This window comes from Oncorhynchus tshawytscha, unplaced genomic scaffold (assembly GCF_018296145.1).
Source record: "Oncorhynchus tshawytscha isolate Ot180627B unplaced genomic scaffold, Otsh_v2.0 Un_scaffold_17_pilon_pilon, whole genome shotgun sequence".
Classification (NCBI taxonomy): Eukaryota; Metazoa; Chordata; class Actinopteri; order Salmoniformes; family Salmonidae; genus Oncorhynchus; species Oncorhynchus tshawytscha.
The window spans coordinates 129,463-150,655 of record NW_024609830.1 but is presented as its reverse complement, the minus strand read 5'-3'; the positions used below and the strand labels follow the sequence as shown (position 1 = coordinate 150,655).

Genomic DNA, 21,193 nt, shown 5'->3' with positions numbered 1-21,193 from the left:
AAATGTTTCCTGGCACGTTAGGTTAGTAATTGATGATGCCACTACAGCAGCCAATAGCTAATGTGTGGATGGTTTGAAGTACCACAATCCTTCTCTCATCTACCTTCACCTCCCTCCATCTTTTCTCTCTATCTACAGGACCAATAACAGAGGAAGCGAATGAAGAGACAATATAAAATCAGACCCATTGTTTTAATTTGTAAAAACATATCACAGAGAAACTGAATTACAAAATGTACATCATCAACCCTGTGAAGAACATGTACAAAATACTGTGTAAACAAGTAGAAAAGCATTTGTCAAAAAAAAAAAGAGGCTGCCAAAGCTGTAAACAAAACAATTAAACCACGCTAGTCACACAGCTACCAAGGCTGTTACATGCTAACTAGGCATGGCATACTATAGTCTATACCACTCAAGCTCAACTCTGGACCAGTTCCACGGCTTTTCTTCAGATTTAGAGCTGGGACACCAGGTATGTGTAATTAATGATCAGGTAGAACAGAAAACTAGCAGGCTCCAGACCTCGTAGGGTAAGAGTTGAATACCCATGTCACACTTTTCTCCATCTCTAGCAAACACAGCTTTGATTATTCAAATTGCATTCTAAATTGAAGATCATGATTAGTTGATTAGTGGAGTCAGGTGTGTTAGCTGGGGCAAAACTGTGACACCAATCAGCCCCCGAGAACTGGAATTGCCTGCGCCTGGTCTATACTTCCACCATTCTGACAGCAGAAACTAGATCAGGAATCTCTGGTCCACCAATGTTTTGTTGGCCAAGTTTCTCCGCCCAATACCGTTACGGATTAACCGAAAGATCTAGAATAGAAAATAAATAATGTTATTTTTTGCTGTTATACAACTGACACAAACAAATAAAGACAGGTACAAGTACACCCACAATACTGACCATTTGCTGTACGTATGTGAGTACGCCTGCCAGTATGAAGCTCTGTGCTCCCAGGTCGACCACACAGAAGAAGAGCGTGTCAAAGATCAACAGAGTGGCTTCGTTCCCATAGAACAGCACGTCACTGAACGAATGGGACTCATCTGTTGAATAAAGACATATTTCAGAGGTCATACAGGTGCCCAGGCTTGTTCACAGACCACACTGCCATTTATCTGCAGCCCACACAGTGTGTGTAATGTAGTAACATAGACCGCATATTACTGTTGTATCTGCCATGTTTTGAGATATATACAGTACTAGTCAAAAGTTGACACACCTACTCATTCAAGGGTTTTACTTTATTTTTCACAATTTTCTACATTATAGAATAATAGTGAAGACATCAAAACTATGAAATAACACATATGGAATCATGAAGTAACCGAAAAAGTGTTAACAAATCCAAATATATTTTATATTCTTCAAAGTAGCCACCCTTTGCCTTGATGACAGCTTTGCACACTCTAGACATTCTCTCAACCAGCTTCATGAGGTAGTCACCTGGATTGTATTTCAATTAACAGGTGTGCCTTGTTAAAAATGTATTTGTGGAATTTATTTCCTCCTTATTGCATTTGAGGCAATCAGTTGTGTTGTTACAAGGTAGGGGTGGTATACAGAAGATATCCCTATTTGGTAAAAGACCAAGTCCATATTATGGCAAGAACAGCTCCAAACTTTTGCCTGGTACTGTATATACATATAAACTATTGGAACCAAGATTGAAAAAGAAGTGATGTTGGCACAAGATGGAGGGAAGGTTGCAGCATAACCGTTGTAGAAGATGCTCTTGTCCATAGGCTCCAAGAACTCCATCCCTATGACTCTCTCAAAAAACAGTTTGTCTCTCACAACGTATTCCATGTCCCGATGGGCCTACAGAGAATACAACATAACATCAGGAAAGGGTGTGTGTGAAAATATTTAGAACAGATCCTAGGAAGTGACTCATGGTGTGTTGTGTGTTTATATCTTACATGGTCTATGACAGATCCTAGGAAACGGTTCATTGTGTGATATGTTGATATCTTACATGGTCTATGACAGATCCTAGGAAACGGTTCATGGTGTGTGGTATGTTTATCTTAGCTTACATGGTCTATGACAGATCCTAGGAAACGGTTCATGGTGTGTGGTATGTTTATATCTTACATGGTCTATGACAGATCCTAGGAAACGGGTCATTGTGTGGTATGTTTATCTTATCTTACATGGTCTGTGACAGATCCTAGGAAACGGTTCATTGTGTGGTATGTTTATCTTATCTTACATGGTCTATGACAGATCCTAGGAAACGGTTCATTGTGTGGTAGGCTTTGGTGCTCTGGTCAAAGGGGTGTCCCGAGGCTGCGTCCACCAACCGCGACGGTCCATTTCTCTGTTAGAGACAAACACAGATATACCTTTGAACAAGGTAAATATTTCCTTGCCCCTGAGTGTACCTGACCCATTGAACTCTACAAAGTAATCTGAAATTGTAAATCATGAAATGTGTTGTAACCTGAAATCATATGCAAACTGTGACAACTACATTTTTAAAAGCTTCAGACAGAGGCACGTTAAAAGTGGTACAACGTAACAGAATATTCTGATAGAAACACATTGCATAGAACAGACATGAATATCTTTCCTGTTGATTATGATGATCTCAAACAACACACAGACACACACAGCCCCACCCTGCTGAGGGGCTCCAGGATGCGGTCGTACTGCAGGCGTAGGCGGCTGGTGATAGAGATCTGGAAAGTCTGAGTGTCTGTGTTGGGAAGGAGACCTCTCTGACCACACAGAGACTCCTACAGAGAGAGAGAGGGAGAAAGGGTTGAATAGCTTTTTATATCGGAACGAAATACACACATGCACACATCCCAATTCCACACACACTCTCTCTGTCTGTCTCTGTGTGTACATACGGCCTCTCTCTTGAGGTTGATGTTCATCTCCTCCATGTTGGTGTCAGCGTGGCCGTGGACGGAGCGCCCGTGGATGTAGTAACCAAAACACCTGTGGGACAGCAGCAGCACCGAAATCTAAGACAGAAGAAAAACGTTGTTTAAATGACTGATAGCATTAAAACAGCAGCAGTTCATCAGCCCATCTCACTTTTACAAAATGTGCACGGCAGCTGAGACACTATGCTGGTGAGAGTGATACTCACGTTGCTGATAGAGCATAGGTCCACAAACTGACAGATCTTATCCTCCACAAAACGCTCATGGAAAGCAGTGAAGAAAATGATCTGCAGAGAGAAGGTGAAAGACACACAGAGTGAGAAAGCCTGTCCAGAGACCCACTCTGGTAACAGGTCCGACCAACGTCTGCAGTTCATAGGGGTGTACCTACCTGCAGCAGTCCAATGCAGAGCCAGAGTGTGGCGGCCAGGCCATAGCGCAGTGTCAGGCTGTAGGGAGGGGCGTAGGACTGAGGGGGGCGCTGGAGATCTGACCAGGGGTCCCTAAGGGCCAGACTAGAGAAGCCAACCACCTAGACACACAGGGAGAGAGAAAGAGAGAGCAACAGAGTCACAGAGAGAGCGTCACAGAGAAAGTGATTTGAAATGTATCAGGGGAGAATGCTGCCATTTCTCTGATGGGAAAGAGAGAGTCACAGAGAGAGGCACAGACAAGGAGACAGAGAGGCAGAGAGAGACACAGACAAGGGGACAGAAAGAGAGAGAGACACAGACAAGGAGACAGAGAGAGGAAAGGAAGATGTGTGTGTACCTCCAGTAGGAAAAGCACAGCCATGATCTGGAAGGTGGGGCTGATCTTGCGTATCGTCTGAATCTCATTCCACTCGTTGGCCACAAAGTAGGTCCTCCAGATGCTGACAGGAGAAGGGCTGTGCTTCGCCTCACCGTTGCCATTGCCTGACAACAACCCAAATCATGGTCACGTCTAATTCAGAAAGACAGAGGGGTAAAACAACTTTCAGAGAAAAGGGGAAAAGGCGTTTTTTGACTACGTACCCTGGATGGTCTTGTTGGCTTTGCCGCGCGGTCTCTCCCAGTCTATGAAGAAGATATCCACTGACAACTGCTGGATCAGCTTATGGAGAAACTGCACAGTCTGGAGGACAGGAAGACAATTTAGACCAGTGGTATTCAAACTTTTTCAGCAGGGATCCCATTTCTATGGGTAGAATATCTCGTGACCCCACCCCAAATCTAATGACCGATATATCGATATCGGCCAATAATTCCACCGCTATTCAATAAATAGGATGAAAAAGGCAAATATGTTCCGTTTTCCCAAAGAAATGTATTATTAGGATTAGGAGGCTCCAACACAAGGTTACCACAGGAAAGTGGGAAATCACTTCCTCAGCAAAACTTCTCACTATCCAAATCTGCATGTGCTTCAGGGAAGAGAACAGAGTTGTGAAGTAGCACAGATCCATGAACAAGTGACTGCTCAACTGCAGTGTTTTCCCCGTAAAACCCAAGGGTTATTCTTTGACTGTGCATGTTTATGTTAATGTTGTGTTCCGAACGTTGGGTCAGAATCTGTGTGTGGGTTTGGGTGTGTGCATGTGTGTTAAGTCATGTGGTCTTCCTAGGTGTGGATTGATGAGGCCTTTATATCTTCTAATATGCCATTGGCACCTATGTCGCCGCCTTGGGAAAAACTGTCAGAAAAATATAGTTTATTCTCCATAAGATTTGTTTCATGAAATAATAGATAATTAGGATCCTTGGCATCCTAACGATGATAGTCAGAGGAGTTGGACTGCAAGTTTCAACAGATTCACCTATATTAACACCAGCCCTATTTTCCTGACAGTTTTCCTATAGGTGTGCCACAAGGCGTTATCCTTAGCGTTGGCACACAAAACAGAAAAGTATTAGAATTTTGGAACTAGATGTTTCTGCACGTTTGAGGACGTTACAGCATGTTATCCCACCAGTGGTGAGAACCTGCTGTAGCTCTTATTACCATCATCTATGCCTTAGTTGGTTTTAGGTGGTTTGAACCAATTTATATACTTACACAACCTTAAAAATCTGTAAATTGACATTTTACATCAACAAATAACATTCAATTCATTTTTATCTCTTACAAAATTAGGAGAACCAATATAAATAACTTACTAAATCACAATTAATTTGTCAAATGATCTGTACTGTAATCCCCACGGCCATTTAAAACAAAATATATAATACTTTTTTCTACGTGGCGACCCCACTGCAATTCCCCCGCGCCCACACTAGGGGTCGATCCCCCGACGTTGAATACCAACATTTTAGACAAATAGAAGCATACACATAACACAAGCTGTCAACAGGGTGGGATGGTCTCACCTTGAGAGCAAAGGCACAGCCCACATACGCGATAAACCTCTCCTCCTGCAGACCTGGTAACGGTAGCAGCACTGACACAAAATGCTGGGCCTAGACACACACACACGTTTGAATGTTTTTAATGTTCTTGTGTGGGAGGGGGAGAGGAAAAGAGGAGGGGAGGAGAAGAGAAAGACTTGCCTCCACTGTCTGAGTGTGCAGCCCAGGAGAAGAAAGAAGAGAAAAACCTTGAATAAAATCAGAATCCGTATAAACAGGAGTAAAGACCAGAGACAGGTCAGAGGTAAAGGTGTACAAGAGAGGGAAAGGTCTGTTAGTGTGTGTGTGTGGTGTGTGTCTGTCTGCGGGGGTCTCTGTCTACCTTATAGAAGATGAGCCAGTACAGGCCTGTTCCCACGGTGATGAAGAAGAAGACGTTAGCCAGATCACCAGCGTAAAACAACAGGAACTTCAAAACGGTCTGAGAGCAAGAAAAAGAGGGGTGAGAGAGAGAAAAATAGAGAAGGAGAGGCACAGAGAGAGAGAGAGAGAGAGGGGTCAGGGAAAATATATGACAAACATGCAATCGAATTCTACATTTAAATAAATGCATTTGGGTGTTTAAAGGTTAATGGTTAGAAGTCAGGGGTTACAGGTTAAAGGTCAGGTACCTCAATGTCAATGAGAGGAGAGCCAATCCTCCTCTTCCAGCTGGCTGTCTTTACCAGGGAATACAGAACAGAAACGCCACCCAACACACCTAGGGCGATCTACACACACACACACCCACTAATCATTACGGTCTTCACTATGCATGCAATCGCAACAGCATTACCCTTCTCGTTCTCTGTCCCCTGGTTACTCACATCAGTCTTCATGTGAGCTTCAGTCTGGTCCATCTCATAGTACACAGCAAACGACACCTAGAACACACAGAAGTTACAGTGGGATCAGGGATGTGTGTGTGTGCTGTGAGAAGGTGTGTGTGTGATGTGTTACTCACAGAGACAGTCTGTGTGTTTGGGGCAGTGATGAGGACGTCTGAGTAGGTCACAGAGAGGAGAGGAGGGAACACCTGTCCCTTCTGAGTCCCTGGCACCAGCTGAAACCTATGTCATAAATACACACACATGTTTTCACACCCTGCTGACATTGATGAATGTGTGTAGTCCTACATGGATGTGTGTTTGTGTGTGCAACTCACCCAATCCTGATGCTGCTTGCGATGCGTATGACTTTTGGCAGAGAGCCGAGGCTCTTCTCTCTCCCACTCAGAGTGTCCACCAGTAACACACGTCTCGATAGGTACCAGTCGTTCAAGTTACCTACACACACCAGTTATTCAAGATACTTGTTGAGGGAGAAAGGATTTAAAACAAATGTACCCCCTCCCACATTCACCTTGGTTGATGAACTTCCTGTTGTATTCTTGGTTGAGGTTGCGTGTGGGAAGGGGGAGCAGTCTCCTGTCCTCTCCTCGGCTCAGATCCACAAACACATCATAGAATAAAGGCTCAGCATAAACACGCAACAGGTCTGCTACAGAGAGAACACACTACACACACAGACACATACGTAATAGAATTGGCGCTAAGTGAGAACGCAAAACAACTGTAACCATGAGAAAACACCACAGCACATGTTGACGAGACAGAGACAGGGCTTGACTTGGGCAGGAGTTCACCGGATCTGAGTCCCGGCACCTCAAATGTTCTACTGCTCGAGCTCCTGTTCCTCTTATAGAATATTATCTCAAAAGTATTGTGGAGCTTCTGCACCTAAATACTGTATAAACAGTAGTGGCATCCAACATGATTACCGGAACCCATTTCAGTTCAAGTCAAGCACTGGATAGAGGTAGAAACTCACAGTCTCCTGGTAGGCCGTGCCAAAGGTGTAAGCTGCCTCCTGTCTCCTGGCGGTGTCTGGACAGAGCTGGGAGAGGAGACAGTCACTTTCCTCAAGTCAAAACTAATAATGATAACGACTGATCTATGACTGAGCTGTATCATGAAACACTGGCGTCTCAACACTGGAACCAGCAGTGTGATGGAAAGAAGAACACCTTTAGGCTAGACTTGTGTGTCACTAAGGGCTCTGCTTCCAACCTCAGGTTGTTACAAATATTACTACAGTAGACAGCTCAGCTTGAAGGTCAATATGAATGAGAGTCATTATGAGACTGCAAAGTGTGGCAATGCAAGACTAGCCTACACTAGTCAGGCTCAAGATGAACTTCCTGTTTTACCTGCAGGTTGTTTCCTCCCACTTTCTCCCATTGGAGGAAGTCTCCTCTGGTGTTGTAGACAGCAGCCACTAGGTTGATGTCTGTATTCTGAGAAAGAGAGACAACGCACATAGAATCGGAGTGATCATCATAGGTGTTATGGTAATAGTGTTGGGTCAATGTGTGTGTTACGGACCCTGTTGCGTCCCTTGAAGCTGAATCCAGTGGGAAGTGGCTCTGTCTGCAGCACGCGGTTGGCCAGACCCGGCTGGTCCCCATAGTAAAGCCATGGGAGATTGGCTCTCCTAAAGTCACAGGGGCAGGAATGGACAGTTCCATTGACTGATCTACTCCAGATTTTACATCATTGGTTGAAAACAGTGGTTAGAAACTCCAGAGCAAGAGTAGATCTTCAGAAGATGTTTTAGGGGTTATAGGTTAGGGGTCAGGAAAAGGGTTAGAGGTTACCAGTAGGATATGTCCTGTGTAGATCCCAGGGCTGCGGTAGCTCTGAAGATGGTGTTGTAGAGACCACAGGCATCGTTGGCCACGCTGCTGAAGGAGTGCATGTTCATCACACACATGTTCCCCAATGCCTGGCATGCTGTCAGGTTAGTATACACCTGTACAATGCACACATACCAACACGATCAGGTCAGAGAACACCTGCAGGACACACCACACACACGGACAAGTGCACATAGATCGTCCAGGGACAGAAAGGTGAACAGGTATTTGAGAGGCTTTTTTTTTTACCAAGCAGGCAGCTGCTGAAGAGTAGAGGTTTGTGGAGAACCATGCTGATTGCACAGGAAGGGACTACAGGGGGAACATACCAAACAGTGTTACAGTGTTACTATAATTCCACAGTTACATAACTACAGCAGGCTCACTGATGCTCTGGGCCCAGTTTTTCAAAAATTACAGTATCTACCAGGATTTTGCCTATCGGATAGGAATAAAACAGAGAAATAGAATGAATACAACGGAATACCCCATTCAAGTAAATTATTTGTTCTATTTCTATGCATTTAATCTTATCCGATAGACAACATCCAGATAGATAACATTTGAAAAACTGGGCCCTGTTGTGTTGCCTTACCAGCTCGGCATAGTTGACATTAGGGTTCACAGCTGTAGGGAGGTTGTTGGGAGGGAAACACATACCTCCAGCCTGTACAGAAACACGACATATGATTCACGGATGCTCTAGTCTTGTATTTCATTTTAAACCCATACATGACACACACGCGTATTATAGAGGGTGGGCTCACCAGGATGTTGGAACCACACATACAGGACTGAGAGGTGTTGATGAGGGAAGCCTGGCATCTCTGACACCTGACAGAGACAAGAGAGCAGAGTCAGACAGAGACAGGCAGAGTCAGACAGAGACAGACAGAAACAGGCAGAGTCAGACAGTAAACAGTTCAGTCAGCAGAATCTTAACAAGTCATGCCATCTGAGAGTTTAGAGCAGAAATATCAGTTGTTCTGCAGAAAGACTGGCTGTGTCTGGTACCTGTCTCCGTAGCTGTTAGGGGCTGAGAGGGCAGGTTCAGCTCCGTTACACACCTCACACCTGGCCTCTTCCAGAGGGTTCCCCTGGACATCCCGCTCCACTACAGTACAACAATACAACATTAGCATCACACAGCGGCGCACCATAAACACCATCACATCCCCTGTAGACGTGGCTCCTCCAGCTGCTGTCTCACCCAGTATACTCCCAGTTTTACTCACCCAGTATACTCCCAGTTTTACTCACCCAGTATACTCCCAGACGGGCACTGACAGGTTCCCTGCTCAGTCAGACTGCCCGGACAGAGGATACACCCATAGCCATCCTCTGTTACTGCCTACAGGAGACAGGCAGAACAACACATGCAGTTCAGCACCAGTGGAGGCTGCTGAGGGGATAACACCTCATAATAATGGCTGGAACGTAGCAATGGAATGGCATTAAACACATACAATTTGATACCATTCCACTTATTCCCCTCCAGCCATTACCATGAGCTGTCCTCCCCAACTACGGTGCCACCAATCTCCTGTGTTCAGCACACTTCCCAGGACAATCTGTATTGATTGAGACCTTTAAACTGGTCGGTGAATGATAAGTAAATAGAAATAGCTGATTTTGTACTGTATTATATGGTGTGATCATCTACTGTCTAGTAGTACAGAATAAGAATATACCGGTTTTTCTAGTGGACACTGCTGACAGGTGATGGAAGCTCCGTTGGTGGCGAGAACTCTGAACCCAGTCACACATTCACAAGACAGACCTGATGAAGGAGGAGAGGGTAATTGGTTAACACAAGAGATTATAACAGTGGACACAGCTGTAGGTTACGTTGTAAACCATCAGTGCCATTTCTCTCAGCAAACAATACCTGCAGCAATCTTATTGACCGATGAACCAGCTAACATAGTCTACATATCGGACAATGCAACTAGCAGGCCAGTTTACACTATATTAGCTGCATTATTATCCAATTCTAACCAGCTAGCTAGCCAGGTGGCTTACTGCAATTACATTCCTCCCCTATGATTCGCTACTGCTGTATTTAAGACTATTTAGCAAAGATTGTTGAGCCTGTTCTATTTACAACAAACCCGGAATGGAGTAGATTAGCGTACTGCTAATTAGGTAGCCCGTTAATCACAGTATAACCAACAATACCATTGATAACGCACCAGTTGCACTCGTACTCTGGTTCGGTCCGCATTTCACACAGGACTGACTGGAGATGTCGTAGAACTGTTCCACGCTGCAGTCTGAAGGACGCTGAAACGAAATCGTAAACTGCTGGGAGTGAAGTAGGTTTGATTTTATTGTTAGAAATAGTGCCAATCCGCACACAAGTAGCATCCCCGTTGCCATGGTAGAGAAACTGACTTCCTGTTATTTTACCCACAAACCCTTCTGTCTTTTGGGGCGTGTGCTCGCGCCACTTTTCTCGCGCCTCCCTACTTCCCTATAAAATGCGCGCATGTGGCAGCTCGTGCACAGTTAATGTGGTCGGCCTCATAAAGGGACAACATTTCGACCTATCAGCATCACACAAACTTACGATATAAAGGTTAAAATACAGAGGAGCCAGATTTGTTATGGTTTTCATCTGGTAAGTAATTTGAGGAGTTGAGCTGTTTATCTTTTTAACTGAAATATTGTTAAATGTTTCGTTTTACAGGGCAGACTGGCTAGTCTCATTTCACAGCCACCGTGCCTCCGGGCTAACTAGCTAGCCAACCAGGTGTTCATAATAATGTACCGCGTGCCAGCGTTCATCATTTGTGTTGTTGGTTACTTAACGTGTTTAATTTCTATGGAAATTCTGGAATTTGGATGTTCTTAATATAAGTTTTAAAAAATTGTTCCCATTTAAATGTTTATCCTTTTGTTGCTGTTCTTAAAATGTATTAAATAACTTGATTTCTGCTTCATGTTCATGTTTTTTTTGTGTTTGTTGTATCTGTTTCTAGATCTCTGGTTGCCAGATAAAAGGAGTTCAATATGACCATAGTACTTCGGTTGCAGGGTCTGAATATTAAGGCTGGGACTGAAGACATACGCAGATTCTTTACCAACTTATACATCCCAGAAGGTGGTGTATATATTATAGGAGGACACCTTGGTGAAGCGTTCATTGTGTTCACTACAGAGAGAGATGGCCAGCACGCAATAAGGCGCTCTGGAACTCTTCTTAGAGGGTCTCCGGTGACCCTACATATTAGTAGCATCGCAGAACTGCAACGAAAAATGGAGTCCAAACTACAGAGTGAGAAGCTCATTCCAGAGTTGTTACCTGAGAAGAAGCCTTTGCTGCCCTTGCCCGACCCTGCCACAGCCCTACTGTTCGGCCTTGTTGCTGTTATCCAAGGACTGCAATCTAATCAGCCAGGAGAGCACAGCAAAGCGACAGTAGCACCTGGTCCTGTGCTCAGGGCCAATAGCCCAGCTGTCGGTTGTGTGCTCAGGGCTGATAACACAGCTGTGCCTGGGAGTGAGCTAAGGAGACCAGATAAGGCTTACAGGCCAAGACCAGGCTACGTCAGGCTCTTTGGCCTGCCAAAGACTGTCACCAGCCAGGAGATCTGCCACTTCTTCAAAGGCCTGTTGGTCCAGGATGTTATAGCTAATGTGAAGCTGGGTGTGAGACAGGGCTGCCTTGTAAAGTTTGGGCATGCCCAGGACGCATGTGATGCCCTAAGCTTCAACCACCAGCAACTGGGCTGCATCAGCGTGGAGGTCCGTGGGGCCTCTGAGGAGATGTGGAACTATGCCATCCAGCAGTGTCAAAACCCTTCATATGACCCCTTGGAAAACCCCTTGTATAGGCCCACAACCCAGAGAGAGAGAACCTCATACAAGCCCAAAGAAATGCCCTCATATACAATCCAGAGAGATGGACCCTCATTAGAATCCAAGGAAATGCAGCACCAGGAAAGGGCAAGGCCCTCATACAGAACCCAAAGACAAAGCTTGTATGAGCCTGCCAGAGAAATACACAGGACCTGGGCCAAGAGGCGCTCTGAAGACAGATCGCTGTCACGGTCACCGAAGAGGCTCAGATCCTGTGAGTCCCTTTCACCGAGTGTGGAGTACTGTATTATGGCCAAAAATCTATCCAAAACAATAACGAAGACTGAGATAAAAGAATTGTTTGGCTGTCCGAACATCGCCAACAGCAAAATATTACACTTACTGTATAAGGATAGCGAGAGGACAGATACAGCGTTTGTAATATTCGACCAAACGGAAGACTACGTTTATGCTTTGAACCTCAACGGCTGCCATGTTGGTTCCCAGGCCATAGGCGTCTCATCTGTCACCAAGGAGAAGATGCAAGCCATGTTGTCAACTGGGAGATACCATGGCAACCCCAAGACAACACCAGCAGTGTCAGAGCGAAGCGAGGAGAAACATCAGATTGTGAGACCCAGGGTGAGACCGTTTCCCACAGCACAGACATGTGTTTACGTACGAAACCTCCAGTCAGACGTGACGAAAATGGAAATAAAAGATTTTTTCTGCGACCTTCCTCTGACTGAACAGTTTATCAACATTCTGTGTGATCAAGATGGCAATGGTATCGGTGAGGCTGTGGCTCAGTTTAAAACTGAGGATTTTGCCACACAGGCCCAGAAACAACATGGCAAGACATATATGGGGACCAGAGTGCTGCTCACCTGTATCAGCTTCCAGCAGATGGAGGACATCTTGAAAAGGAATGCGTGAGGAAAGATGGCCTACGTCTCATATTTACATTTGTTATTTAGCAGATGCTGTTATAGAGGACTGCAGTCTAATCAGCCAGGAGAGCACAACAAAGCGATAGCACACTTTTTTCCTACTGGTACCCCGTGGGAATTGAAACCCAAACCGGAGCGTTGCAAGCGCCATGCTATACCAACTGAGAATTACTGGACAACTGTTGACCAGAGCCACATGGGGATCTGGTTGGAAGAAGTGGACTCTATGGGGATAGGGTGTCATCTGAGATTGTCCCTGAAACTCTAAAGATGTTACTTCAGGATGGGCTCATCACTGGAATGAGCATCCTTGAGTCGTAGTGGCTTCTAGAAGTGTTAACCCCATACCCTCCAGTCATCAAGTTACATTTGGACAAGTCTAAACTGGATATGAGTCAATATCCATTGTTATTGAATGATTCCAACTTTAATTTCAAGACCTTTCAATACCAATGGCGGCAAATCATTCTACGCCTACATGTTGATTTAAATGCATTTCAAACTGCAACAGTGTGACAATGTTTGAAAACCAGCAACAGGACAGCATTTCTATTCTCTTCTGACATTCAGTATTTCTTTTATTGGAATTTTCATTCCAAATATTACTTTGAAACTAATATGTTTATTTTTGTCACTAATTAAATGTTACAAAAATGACCTGATTTTGATTCAAACTCTTAAATAGTTTTCAATTATGCTAGTATGTCAATTCACTGCGTTTATGGTAGATTTAAGGTCAACTTGAGAGCCAGCAACATTTCTCACACAGCTGGAGAAGCATAGATGACACCACTGAGAGTTTATTTTCAGTTCCCTATTTTGTTGGATCAGATAATACAACTCATGGAATCCCCTGGGTGATGCAGTTCCAGTTTTACAGTGAAGGAACAACATCCTCTATACTGTGCATTTGGAAAGTACTCTAAAATGGATTAAATAAATTTTGCCCCTCAATCTACACACAACCCATATGGATGAAGCGAAAGGTTTTTCAATATTTTTTTAAATGTTTGCAAATTAATTACACAACATACCATATTCACAAATATTCAGACCCTTTGCTATGAGACTCAATTGAGCGCTGGTGCATCCTGTTTCCATTGATCATCCCTGATGTTTCTGCAACTTGTTTGGAGGCCACCTGTGGTAAATTTAAATTGATTTGACATGATTTGGAAAGGCATACCAGTCTATATAATGTCCCACAGTTGACAGTGCATGTCAGAGCAAGAATTTAGAACCACCAAGACTTCCTAGAGCTGGCTGCAGTCGGGGGAGAAGGGCCTTGGTCAGGGAGGTGACCAAGAACCCGGTGGTCACTTTGACAGAGTTCTTCTGTGGAGAACCGTCCAGACGGACAACCATCTTAGCAGCACTCTGCCAATCAGGCCTTTTAGGGTAGAGGCCAGAAGGAAGCCACTCAGTGAAGGCACAAGACAGCCCGCTTGGAGTTTGCTAAAATGCATCTGAAGGACTCTCAGACCATGAGGAACAAGATTCTCTGGTCTGTTGGAACCAAGATTGAACTCTTTGGCCTGAATGCCAAGCGTCGCATCTAGAGAACCTGGCACCATCCCTACGGTTAAGTATGGTGGCAGCATCATGCTGTGGGGATGTTTTTCCAGTGGCAGGGAGACTAGTCAGGACCAAGGGAAAGACCAACAGAGCAAAGTACAGAGAGATCATTGATGAAAACCTGCTCCAGAGTGCTCAGGACCTCAGACTGGGGCAAAGGGTCACTTTCAACAGGACAACGACCCTAAGCACACAGCCAAGACAACCCAGGAGTGGCTTCAGAACAAGTCTCAAATGTCCTGTAGTGACCCAGCCAGAGCCCAGACTTGAATCCAATCAAACATCTCTGGAGAGAACTGAAAATAGCTATGCAGTGATGCTCCCCATCCAATTTGACTGAGCTTGAAAGGATCTGAAGTGAAGAGGAACTCCAAATACAGCTTGTAGCAGCTTACTGAAGACAACTCGAGGCTGTAATTGCTGGCAATGGTGCTTCAACAAAGTACTGAGTAAAGGGTCTGAATACTTATGCAAATATATTTGTTTAATTCATTTGCAAACATTTCTAAAAACCTGTTTTTACTTATTGGGTAGTGTGTGTGTAGATTAATATTTTAAAATACAGCTGTAATGTAATAAAATTGGAAAAAGTCAGGGTCTGAATACTTTCCAAATGCACCATACATCCTGGGATTCCGTTCAGGCCCAGCCGTTCCGGCTTTAATACAAACAGAAATACTCCACGGTTTCATCAGCTGTCAGGGTGGCTGGTCGCAGGTGAAGCCAGGTGTGGAGAAAACAGCTATGACAAGCCCAACCCAAACAGCAGTCAGTACATCAGTAACCCATTTACCACCAAACATCTGTTTCCCTAAACATTACACTTGTTTTCTATCAAACACTTAATTTCTAAACAGACAAGATTCACCCAAGAAACCGAGGTAAAATATATGCCAAAATCACATGAATACAGACAATAGTTAATAAAACTAAAAGTCAAACTTTGGTCCAACCTATTAATGTCAAAAGAAGATCTGTAAAAACAAAGTCTGCACTAATAAGTACACAATTGTATCAGTTTCTGCTTTGAAGGAAAATTATAACTATATAAAAAAAAAAAATCCTCTTCAGTGGCTAGACAGACAGCTGCAGACCCCCATGAACTCGGGGTATATCTTGGGGGTGAGGCGGAGGATGGGTTACCCCAGGAAGGTGGATGTGTCACGTGGGGATGGATCAGTTAGTTGTAGTACCTTGATGGACCATCAGAGTATCTGGAAGGGCCTGCAGAGAGGAGATAATAGATGAGACTGATGTACTGTAGATTTCTGAACCAAACTACAGCCATTAAAAGAATGAACGTGTGTATTTCATTTGTCAGCTGGGGCCGTGCGTACCGGAGAGGTTCCCAGAGAAGCCACCTGAGAAGCGGTCACTACCGCTAGACATTCTGGGAGAATCAGAGTAGCTCATGGAGCCCAGCGATAAACCGCTCTTCATACTAGGACCCTGCTGGAGACAAACGCACATACACTGAATCAAGGAGAACAAAGGGGACAAACTACTGAGGAATTCTTTGTGGTTTCCTGAATCACACCATCTACCTTACGACTGTATGGGAGTACACAAGGAACAGGTTTAGCCACAGTAAGGACGTGTGCTGTCAGAACACAAGGTTCTAGGGCACTGCCATAAATCAACAGCAGTAAATCACTGACTAAAAAGACAGGAAGTGGGTTAAAGGACTGAATCAAGTGACATTTATCCTCACGTCACCAGTTCCTGGAAGCACCTGAGAGCTGCTTGTTACACTGCTCTGTCAGCTGCAATACCAGTGCGTATGTGTGCTGCATACCGAGGAAACACTCCTAAGTCTGTAGTCCATTAGGACATCCGTCAGCTTCTGTGTCACCTTCAGCACGATCTGAGCATCACTCTCGTTCTCGATCCGGAAATTGTCCTACACACAGGAAACAGACCCTCATACACGGCATATTTAAATAACACGAGAAAGCTTAGTTTCACACACAGTTCCACTCACCAGGTATTTGAGTAGCGTGGTCGGAAGGCTGCTGGTTTCAGGTACAGCTCCCATCAACCCCTGGCCTGATCCACTTCCCATCTGTCCCCCTCTGAACTCATCAGGGTAGCAGCTTCCCGGACTCTCCCCCAACAGCCCCTCCTGGCCAAAGCCTCCGTCCCTTCCCAGCCCAAAGCCATCGGCTGAACCTCCCAGCCCCCCCGTATTGTCAGGGTAGCCTCGGAAGCTCATGTCCCTTTTCTGGAAGGCCGTAGAGGAAGTGGAGCGAGACAGGGGGTCAGAGTAGCCCCCCATACCACCCATGGGGTAGTTGAGGAGGCTGCCTTGGAGAGGGAACTCCCCTGGGAACAGAGGCTCTGCAAACCTGCCACCTAGAGGGAGACAAAAGGCTGCATTTGGACTACTACACAACACTGCATCCCAACAGACCAGTCAAGCACACAAAGGTCTTAACCCGGAAGTAAAATCTCAAGTAATTTGGACAGCTGCGTGATTTATACTTGTTTGAAATTGCAAACAAACGCAACTAAAGGCCCCACCCCGCGAAGCATTTGAAGCGAGCAGTTTAAGCACCGCCTTTACCCACTAAGGCCAAATGACCAGTGATGAAAAACAAAACCAGAACTAATGCTGCTCGGATCTCACGCATCCCATTCAGTTCTTGAAGATTCTCAGTCTACATTCAGAATCTGCCCACAGGAGATTATCACTTCAGAGGCAACCTTACACTTCTCTCCCCCCCACACACACACACTCACCTGGTTTTGGTCCTCTAGCTCCCATCCCTCCTGGCCCTCCCATCCCTCCTGGTGGCCCCATGTTGGGGATTGCTGAACCTGTGATGACAGGGAGATATGTCCGGAACCACACACAGTACATTTAAAAACAGACTGAGCACAATGAGATTCAGACAAATTTGAGAATAAACAGAAAAACATACGCAGTCCTGCAAACGCTTGGACCTCACTGGGCTCCTTCAGAATCACCTGAAAACACCATACAGAATCAAGTCAATCACCAACAGCACCAGAGAGCCCCCCGGATGCATCTCAATAGTCTGCCGTGTTCTCTTTTCCTCATCCATAACTTCCTGCTCCCCCTTCTCACCTTCAGCTGTCCCCTGCCCTCTGCCTTCTCCAGCTCTGCTGCTGCTTTTTTCACCTTCTTCCTCACATCATGGTCCTTTGTGGCAGCATCTTCCTCAAAGGGAATCTTGGCAGAATGATTTTGCTTCTGGAGGACAGATGAGACCATACACAGCATCATAACACAGACCTGTAGACCCAACAGACCCAACGGGACTTTTACTGTGAAAGTTAAGTGACACACGGCCTCACCATGTATCTGAAGGAGTGCTTCCAGCCCTTGATGTGAGCCAGCATGTCAGTCTGCAGACGGCTCACCTTGCAGAGTTTACACTGGTAATGGGGCGGGACTGACTTACTGGGACTGCGGTACTCCCACACATACTGAAGACCTGCAGAACATGAGTGACAGCTCTAACAACCAACCATGGGCAATGAAACATAACAACCAATCATAGACTTGAAAAACAAATCATAGAGCCCCATGAAGCCTATATTAGTGAAAGAGTGACTTGACTTAAATCTCTTGAAACCTTTGAGGAATAGGGCTATGGTGCAATGAGTAGGTACTCACCAATGACAGTCTCATCAGTGATGGCCTTCAACTGTTTGGTCAAGGACGGGATGGTCTGCACATTTCCCGCCTTGGTGGTGAACACTGGGAAATGCACAGAAGTTAACAAAAAGCACAAACATGGCAGAGACTGCATAATGAGATCGTCATCCTGCCCACGGACAGGTGAGACCAAAGGGTCCACACGTCCAGTCATCTGACCAGCAGACAGCCAATAGCCAAAGAGCCTCATACTTCAGGAAGTGAAACACTTCAAAAAAAGGTATAGCTTTAAAAAGGTCACTGTGCATTCCTTACACAACCCCCCAGTCAAAAGACTTTTAGTGGAGTTTAGAGGTCCTTCATTTACTGAACAACAGTTAGAAACACAACCCCTGCTCTTCTGAGCCTCTGAGGTCCTGTTTCCAGCCATGCATCATCGACAAAGTCTGGTAAGAATCCTTACCATTTGTGCGCTAGTTAGGTTCTGCTACAAACACAGATTGGTTGGGAGTACTAGAATCTCCTGCTCTGGTTGGTAATCAAAGTTGCTGGTAACCAAAAATAACTTCATTTGAGTTGCTGTGTGGAATTCGAGCCCCACCTTCACAAGATCATGATTCATTAGAAGGTTGCCTGGAAGGCACACCAGGGTCTGTTTCATGCCAGGTTTATAGTGCTGACCACTACACAGAAGAGAAGCTAATCTGAGGTTTGGAGGCCTGCTGAAAACAGTGGGGGCTGCAGTTCTGCCCACCTAGACATAGGTCAGAGCTGGGATATAGGATTCTCTCACTCCCATCAGGCACTCCTCCATACCTGTGTCCAATCAAAGCAGTGAAACTCTTGCATGGGCACAGCAGGTCCCAGGCCCATTGGCAGACAGTGAGTTGAAACACTTCCTACTCTTTGAGGGCCACAAAGGCCCCGAAAGAAAATCCTGCTGTCAGCATCCATTGCCCATCTGAACTACCATAGGCCTATGAGGCCACATCTTTGTGCCGGGGGCTGATAGCCCTAAATTACATTGGGATGGAGTATCCCATCTCATCCACCACCAATGTGTAGCACCCAACTGGGTGATGCACGGCAGTCATTTGGGCCCACATCTGACCCAGACAGGTTCCTTACTGATTTGACTTGCACCAATATGGGGCAACAGCTCTACAGGACTGCAGAGAGCACCTGCACACCTATGAGTTCCCTAGTTGGACATTCTTCTGAGAGGACAGGTTTCACGTTGTGGTTTCTAAAGTTGTTCAGACTGTAAATCATGGACCAAAGTGTTTTATGAAATAAAACTACTTTTAATGCATCGAAAAAGATTTATGCACATTGTATCAAAGACAGACCCCCCCAAAAAGTCATTGAAATGAACACTAGGGAAAAGCCTTTGAGCCACACAGCCTAAACCTGTGGACAGTGACTAAGTTCACTGGCATTTACAGCAACCTCTAAGAGGCAGTGAATCTCAGACGCAGCCCAGAGCCCACGTTTGGACTTGCCCCCTGCCCAATCAGCCACCAGCAAAAAGGCAGGAGGATGTTAAGTCACAGCTCCTAACCTCCTATCAGAGGCAGTGATGCTGTGTGGAGGCAGAACTTACCTATGTCAGCAGAGAAGTTAGGCTGCTTTCTCTGTCAGTTGGGATAACCAGGCCGAAGGAGAGAGAGACAGACAGGCATTAGTGAGACTGGAGGAGGCAGCAGAGGGGCAAACCCCACTGCACAGTTCCTCAAACAGTGGGTCAGGACCCCCTAGAGGGTTGCAGCTTAAGATTGGGTTCTGGATAGAAACATTGGTTTGGTTTAAGCAAAAGCTTCAGGTGGACTACAGCAGAAACACATTGGAGAACACTACTCCACTCCTGTCTCTATGGAGAGAGAAATGTCATTTCAGCCTCTCCTCCATGACCCGGTCAGTGACATGAGGGAACTCTGAGCTGTCACTGACTCTGCACCGTACACATGCGCTTTACCTTGAAACGAAAGTACAAGTACTCTAGTCAGGTGTTCCAATCAGAATATATATCTGTCACAAAGGCATCATAGAACCAAGCTGCCAGTGAGCCCTAGTGCTAATAGCTCAACAGGAAAATAAAATGGTGTTATGGGGGCTGACTGCCCACTTACTAGAAAGACAGCGATAGAGGGCATGAGATTGCCCAGAGAAAACACCCAGCCCTGTTACCCTCGTTAGTTGCAGCCCTTCTACACTTGGTAACAGGGTTGTCTGGAATTCCTCCTGCCCACAACACTAATTAGCATCTCGTAGTCAATGGGTAACTCAAGCCCTGATTGAGGGGCAGTGCAGCAGGCTGCATCTCCACAGAAACACTCAGGAGACCAGAAAGCACTGATCAGGCCCTGCTGCTCCAGCAGTGTCCAGTGTCTTTGTCCAGCCAAGGGCAGCTGGTAAGGGTCCATACCACTTCCTCTGCACAGAGCACTGCTACAACTTTAGGAATGAAACCGGTTAGAAGACCATACAACGACTACGTACACAGTACTCTCAAAACCACCGTTTTGGAATCCACTTATCATAATAGACACTATTCAGAACGGATTAATTAACCTCATCTGGGTTGTGAATGACTAGTAATACAAATATAATCCTAACCGGGGGAAAACGGCATAACTGGGGGCAATTGGCATGATTACCATGGGAGACTGAACTTACCCTGTTGTTAGCCCCTCCATTAGCGTTCCTGAACCTCTTCTGTGGTGGGGCGCCATAAGATGGCCTTGGATTGTAGCCTTGCTGCATTCTGAGGGTCATCACAAACAAATAAAGACAACGTTTAATATCTAGCTATATGGGCCACATCTTTTCTTAGGGCGACTAAGAAACAACGCAGCTGGCCTTGTGGGCAAAACCACTTGGCCACGCACCGTGCAAAATATGGTGATTAGCTAGCTGTTGCCACAATATAGTAACGCTACCCGGACAACGTCCTCCAGGGTTACTATAGAATAAATACGGTGTGGTATGAGTGACATGAAATACTCAACCTGAAAAAGTAAGATTCGTTAAAGCAAACCAGAGCGGGGTGAATTTTGCGTGTCAAGAAGAACGACTAGCAAATTGACGCACGCGCAATTGTGTATCTCTTTATAGAAAGACCCGTGACGTACCTGATTTTATGAGCCTATGTGTTTGCCTGTGTACTCGAACTCGGAAATTTGAGTTCAAATTAATAAAAAAACATTAAAAGATAATAACGACATACATTTTTCATTTGAAATGTATCCTTTACATAAGTTGCAATAAAACACTGATA

General features: G+C 45.3%; 3 protein-coding genes across 6 annotated transcripts; 1 reads left to right on the top strand and 2 right to left on the bottom strand.

Annotated features, from left to right (window-relative positions):
- Nucleotides 1-173: 173 nt before the first annotated feature.
- LOC112222686 (meckelin) lies at nucleotides 174-10,396 on the bottom strand. 2 transcript variants are annotated; one of them, XM_024385406.2, is made up of 28 exons: nucleotides 10,161-10,396; nucleotides 9,660-9,748; nucleotides 9,229-9,319; nucleotides 8,983-9,082; nucleotides 8,736-8,802; nucleotides 8,564-8,635; nucleotides 8,218-8,280; nucleotides 7,930-8,084; nucleotides 7,658-7,766; nucleotides 7,483-7,569; nucleotides 7,104-7,169; nucleotides 6,636-6,789; nucleotides 6,439-6,559; nucleotides 6,238-6,343; nucleotides 6,101-6,157; nucleotides 5,906-6,004; nucleotides 5,617-5,715; nucleotides 5,256-5,345; nucleotides 3,924-4,023; nucleotides 3,679-3,824; nucleotides 3,299-3,439; nucleotides 3,114-3,194; nucleotides 2,869-2,985; nucleotides 2,635-2,751; nucleotides 2,226-2,333; nucleotides 1,729-1,831; nucleotides 914-1,056; nucleotides 174-822 (listed from the first exon to the last, which is right to left on the bottom strand). In XM_024385406.2, exons 1-28 carry the CDS (start codon nucleotides 10,345-10,347, stop codon nucleotides 742-744), a joined length of 2,949 nt encoding a protein of 982 aa, XP_024241174.2. In that variant the 5' UTR covers nucleotides 10,348-10,396; the 3' UTR covers nucleotides 174-741. The 2 variants fall into 2 exon arrangements, with proteins under 2 accessions (XP_024241174.2, XP_024241175.2); XM_024385407.2 differs by having other exon boundaries at nucleotides 10,147-10,339.
- A 51-nt stretch (nucleotides 10,397-10,447) lies between these two features.
- rbm12ba (RNA binding motif protein 12Ba) lies at nucleotides 10,448-13,610 on the top strand. The gene is made up of 2 exons (XM_024385408.2): nucleotides 10,448-10,588; nucleotides 10,950-13,610. The coding sequence occupies exon 2, from the start codon at nucleotides 10,981-10,983 to the stop codon at nucleotides 12,703-12,705; it is 1,725 nt and encodes a 574-aa protein (XP_024241176.1). The 5' UTR covers nucleotides 10,448-10,588; nucleotides 10,950-10,980; the 3' UTR covers nucleotides 12,706-13,610.
- Nucleotides 13,611-14,919: 1,309 nt separating this feature from the next.
- si:ch211-197h24.6 lies at nucleotides 14,920-21,047 on the bottom strand. Of its 3 annotated transcripts, none has more exons than XM_024385409.2 (12): nucleotides 20,925-21,047; nucleotides 20,593-20,680; nucleotides 19,520-19,550; nucleotides 17,935-18,018; nucleotides 17,613-17,752; nucleotides 17,383-17,508; nucleotides 17,216-17,261; nucleotides 17,034-17,111; nucleotides 16,276-16,646; nucleotides 16,090-16,194; nucleotides 15,632-15,746; nucleotides 14,920-15,518 (listed from the first exon to the last, which is right to left on the bottom strand). In XM_024385409.2, exons 2-12 carry the CDS (start codon nucleotides 20,677-20,679, stop codon nucleotides 15,475-15,477), a joined length of 1,227 nt encoding a protein of 408 aa, XP_024241177.1. In that variant the 5' UTR covers nucleotide 20,680; nucleotides 20,925-21,047; the 3' UTR covers nucleotides 14,920-15,474. The 3 variants fall into 3 exon arrangements, with proteins under 3 accessions (XP_024241177.1, XP_024241180.1, XP_024241179.1); XM_024385412.2 differs by having other exon boundaries at nucleotides 15,632-15,743; XM_024385411.2 differs by having other exon boundaries at nucleotides 20,805-20,932.
- Nucleotides 21,048-21,193: the final 146 nt, after the last annotated feature.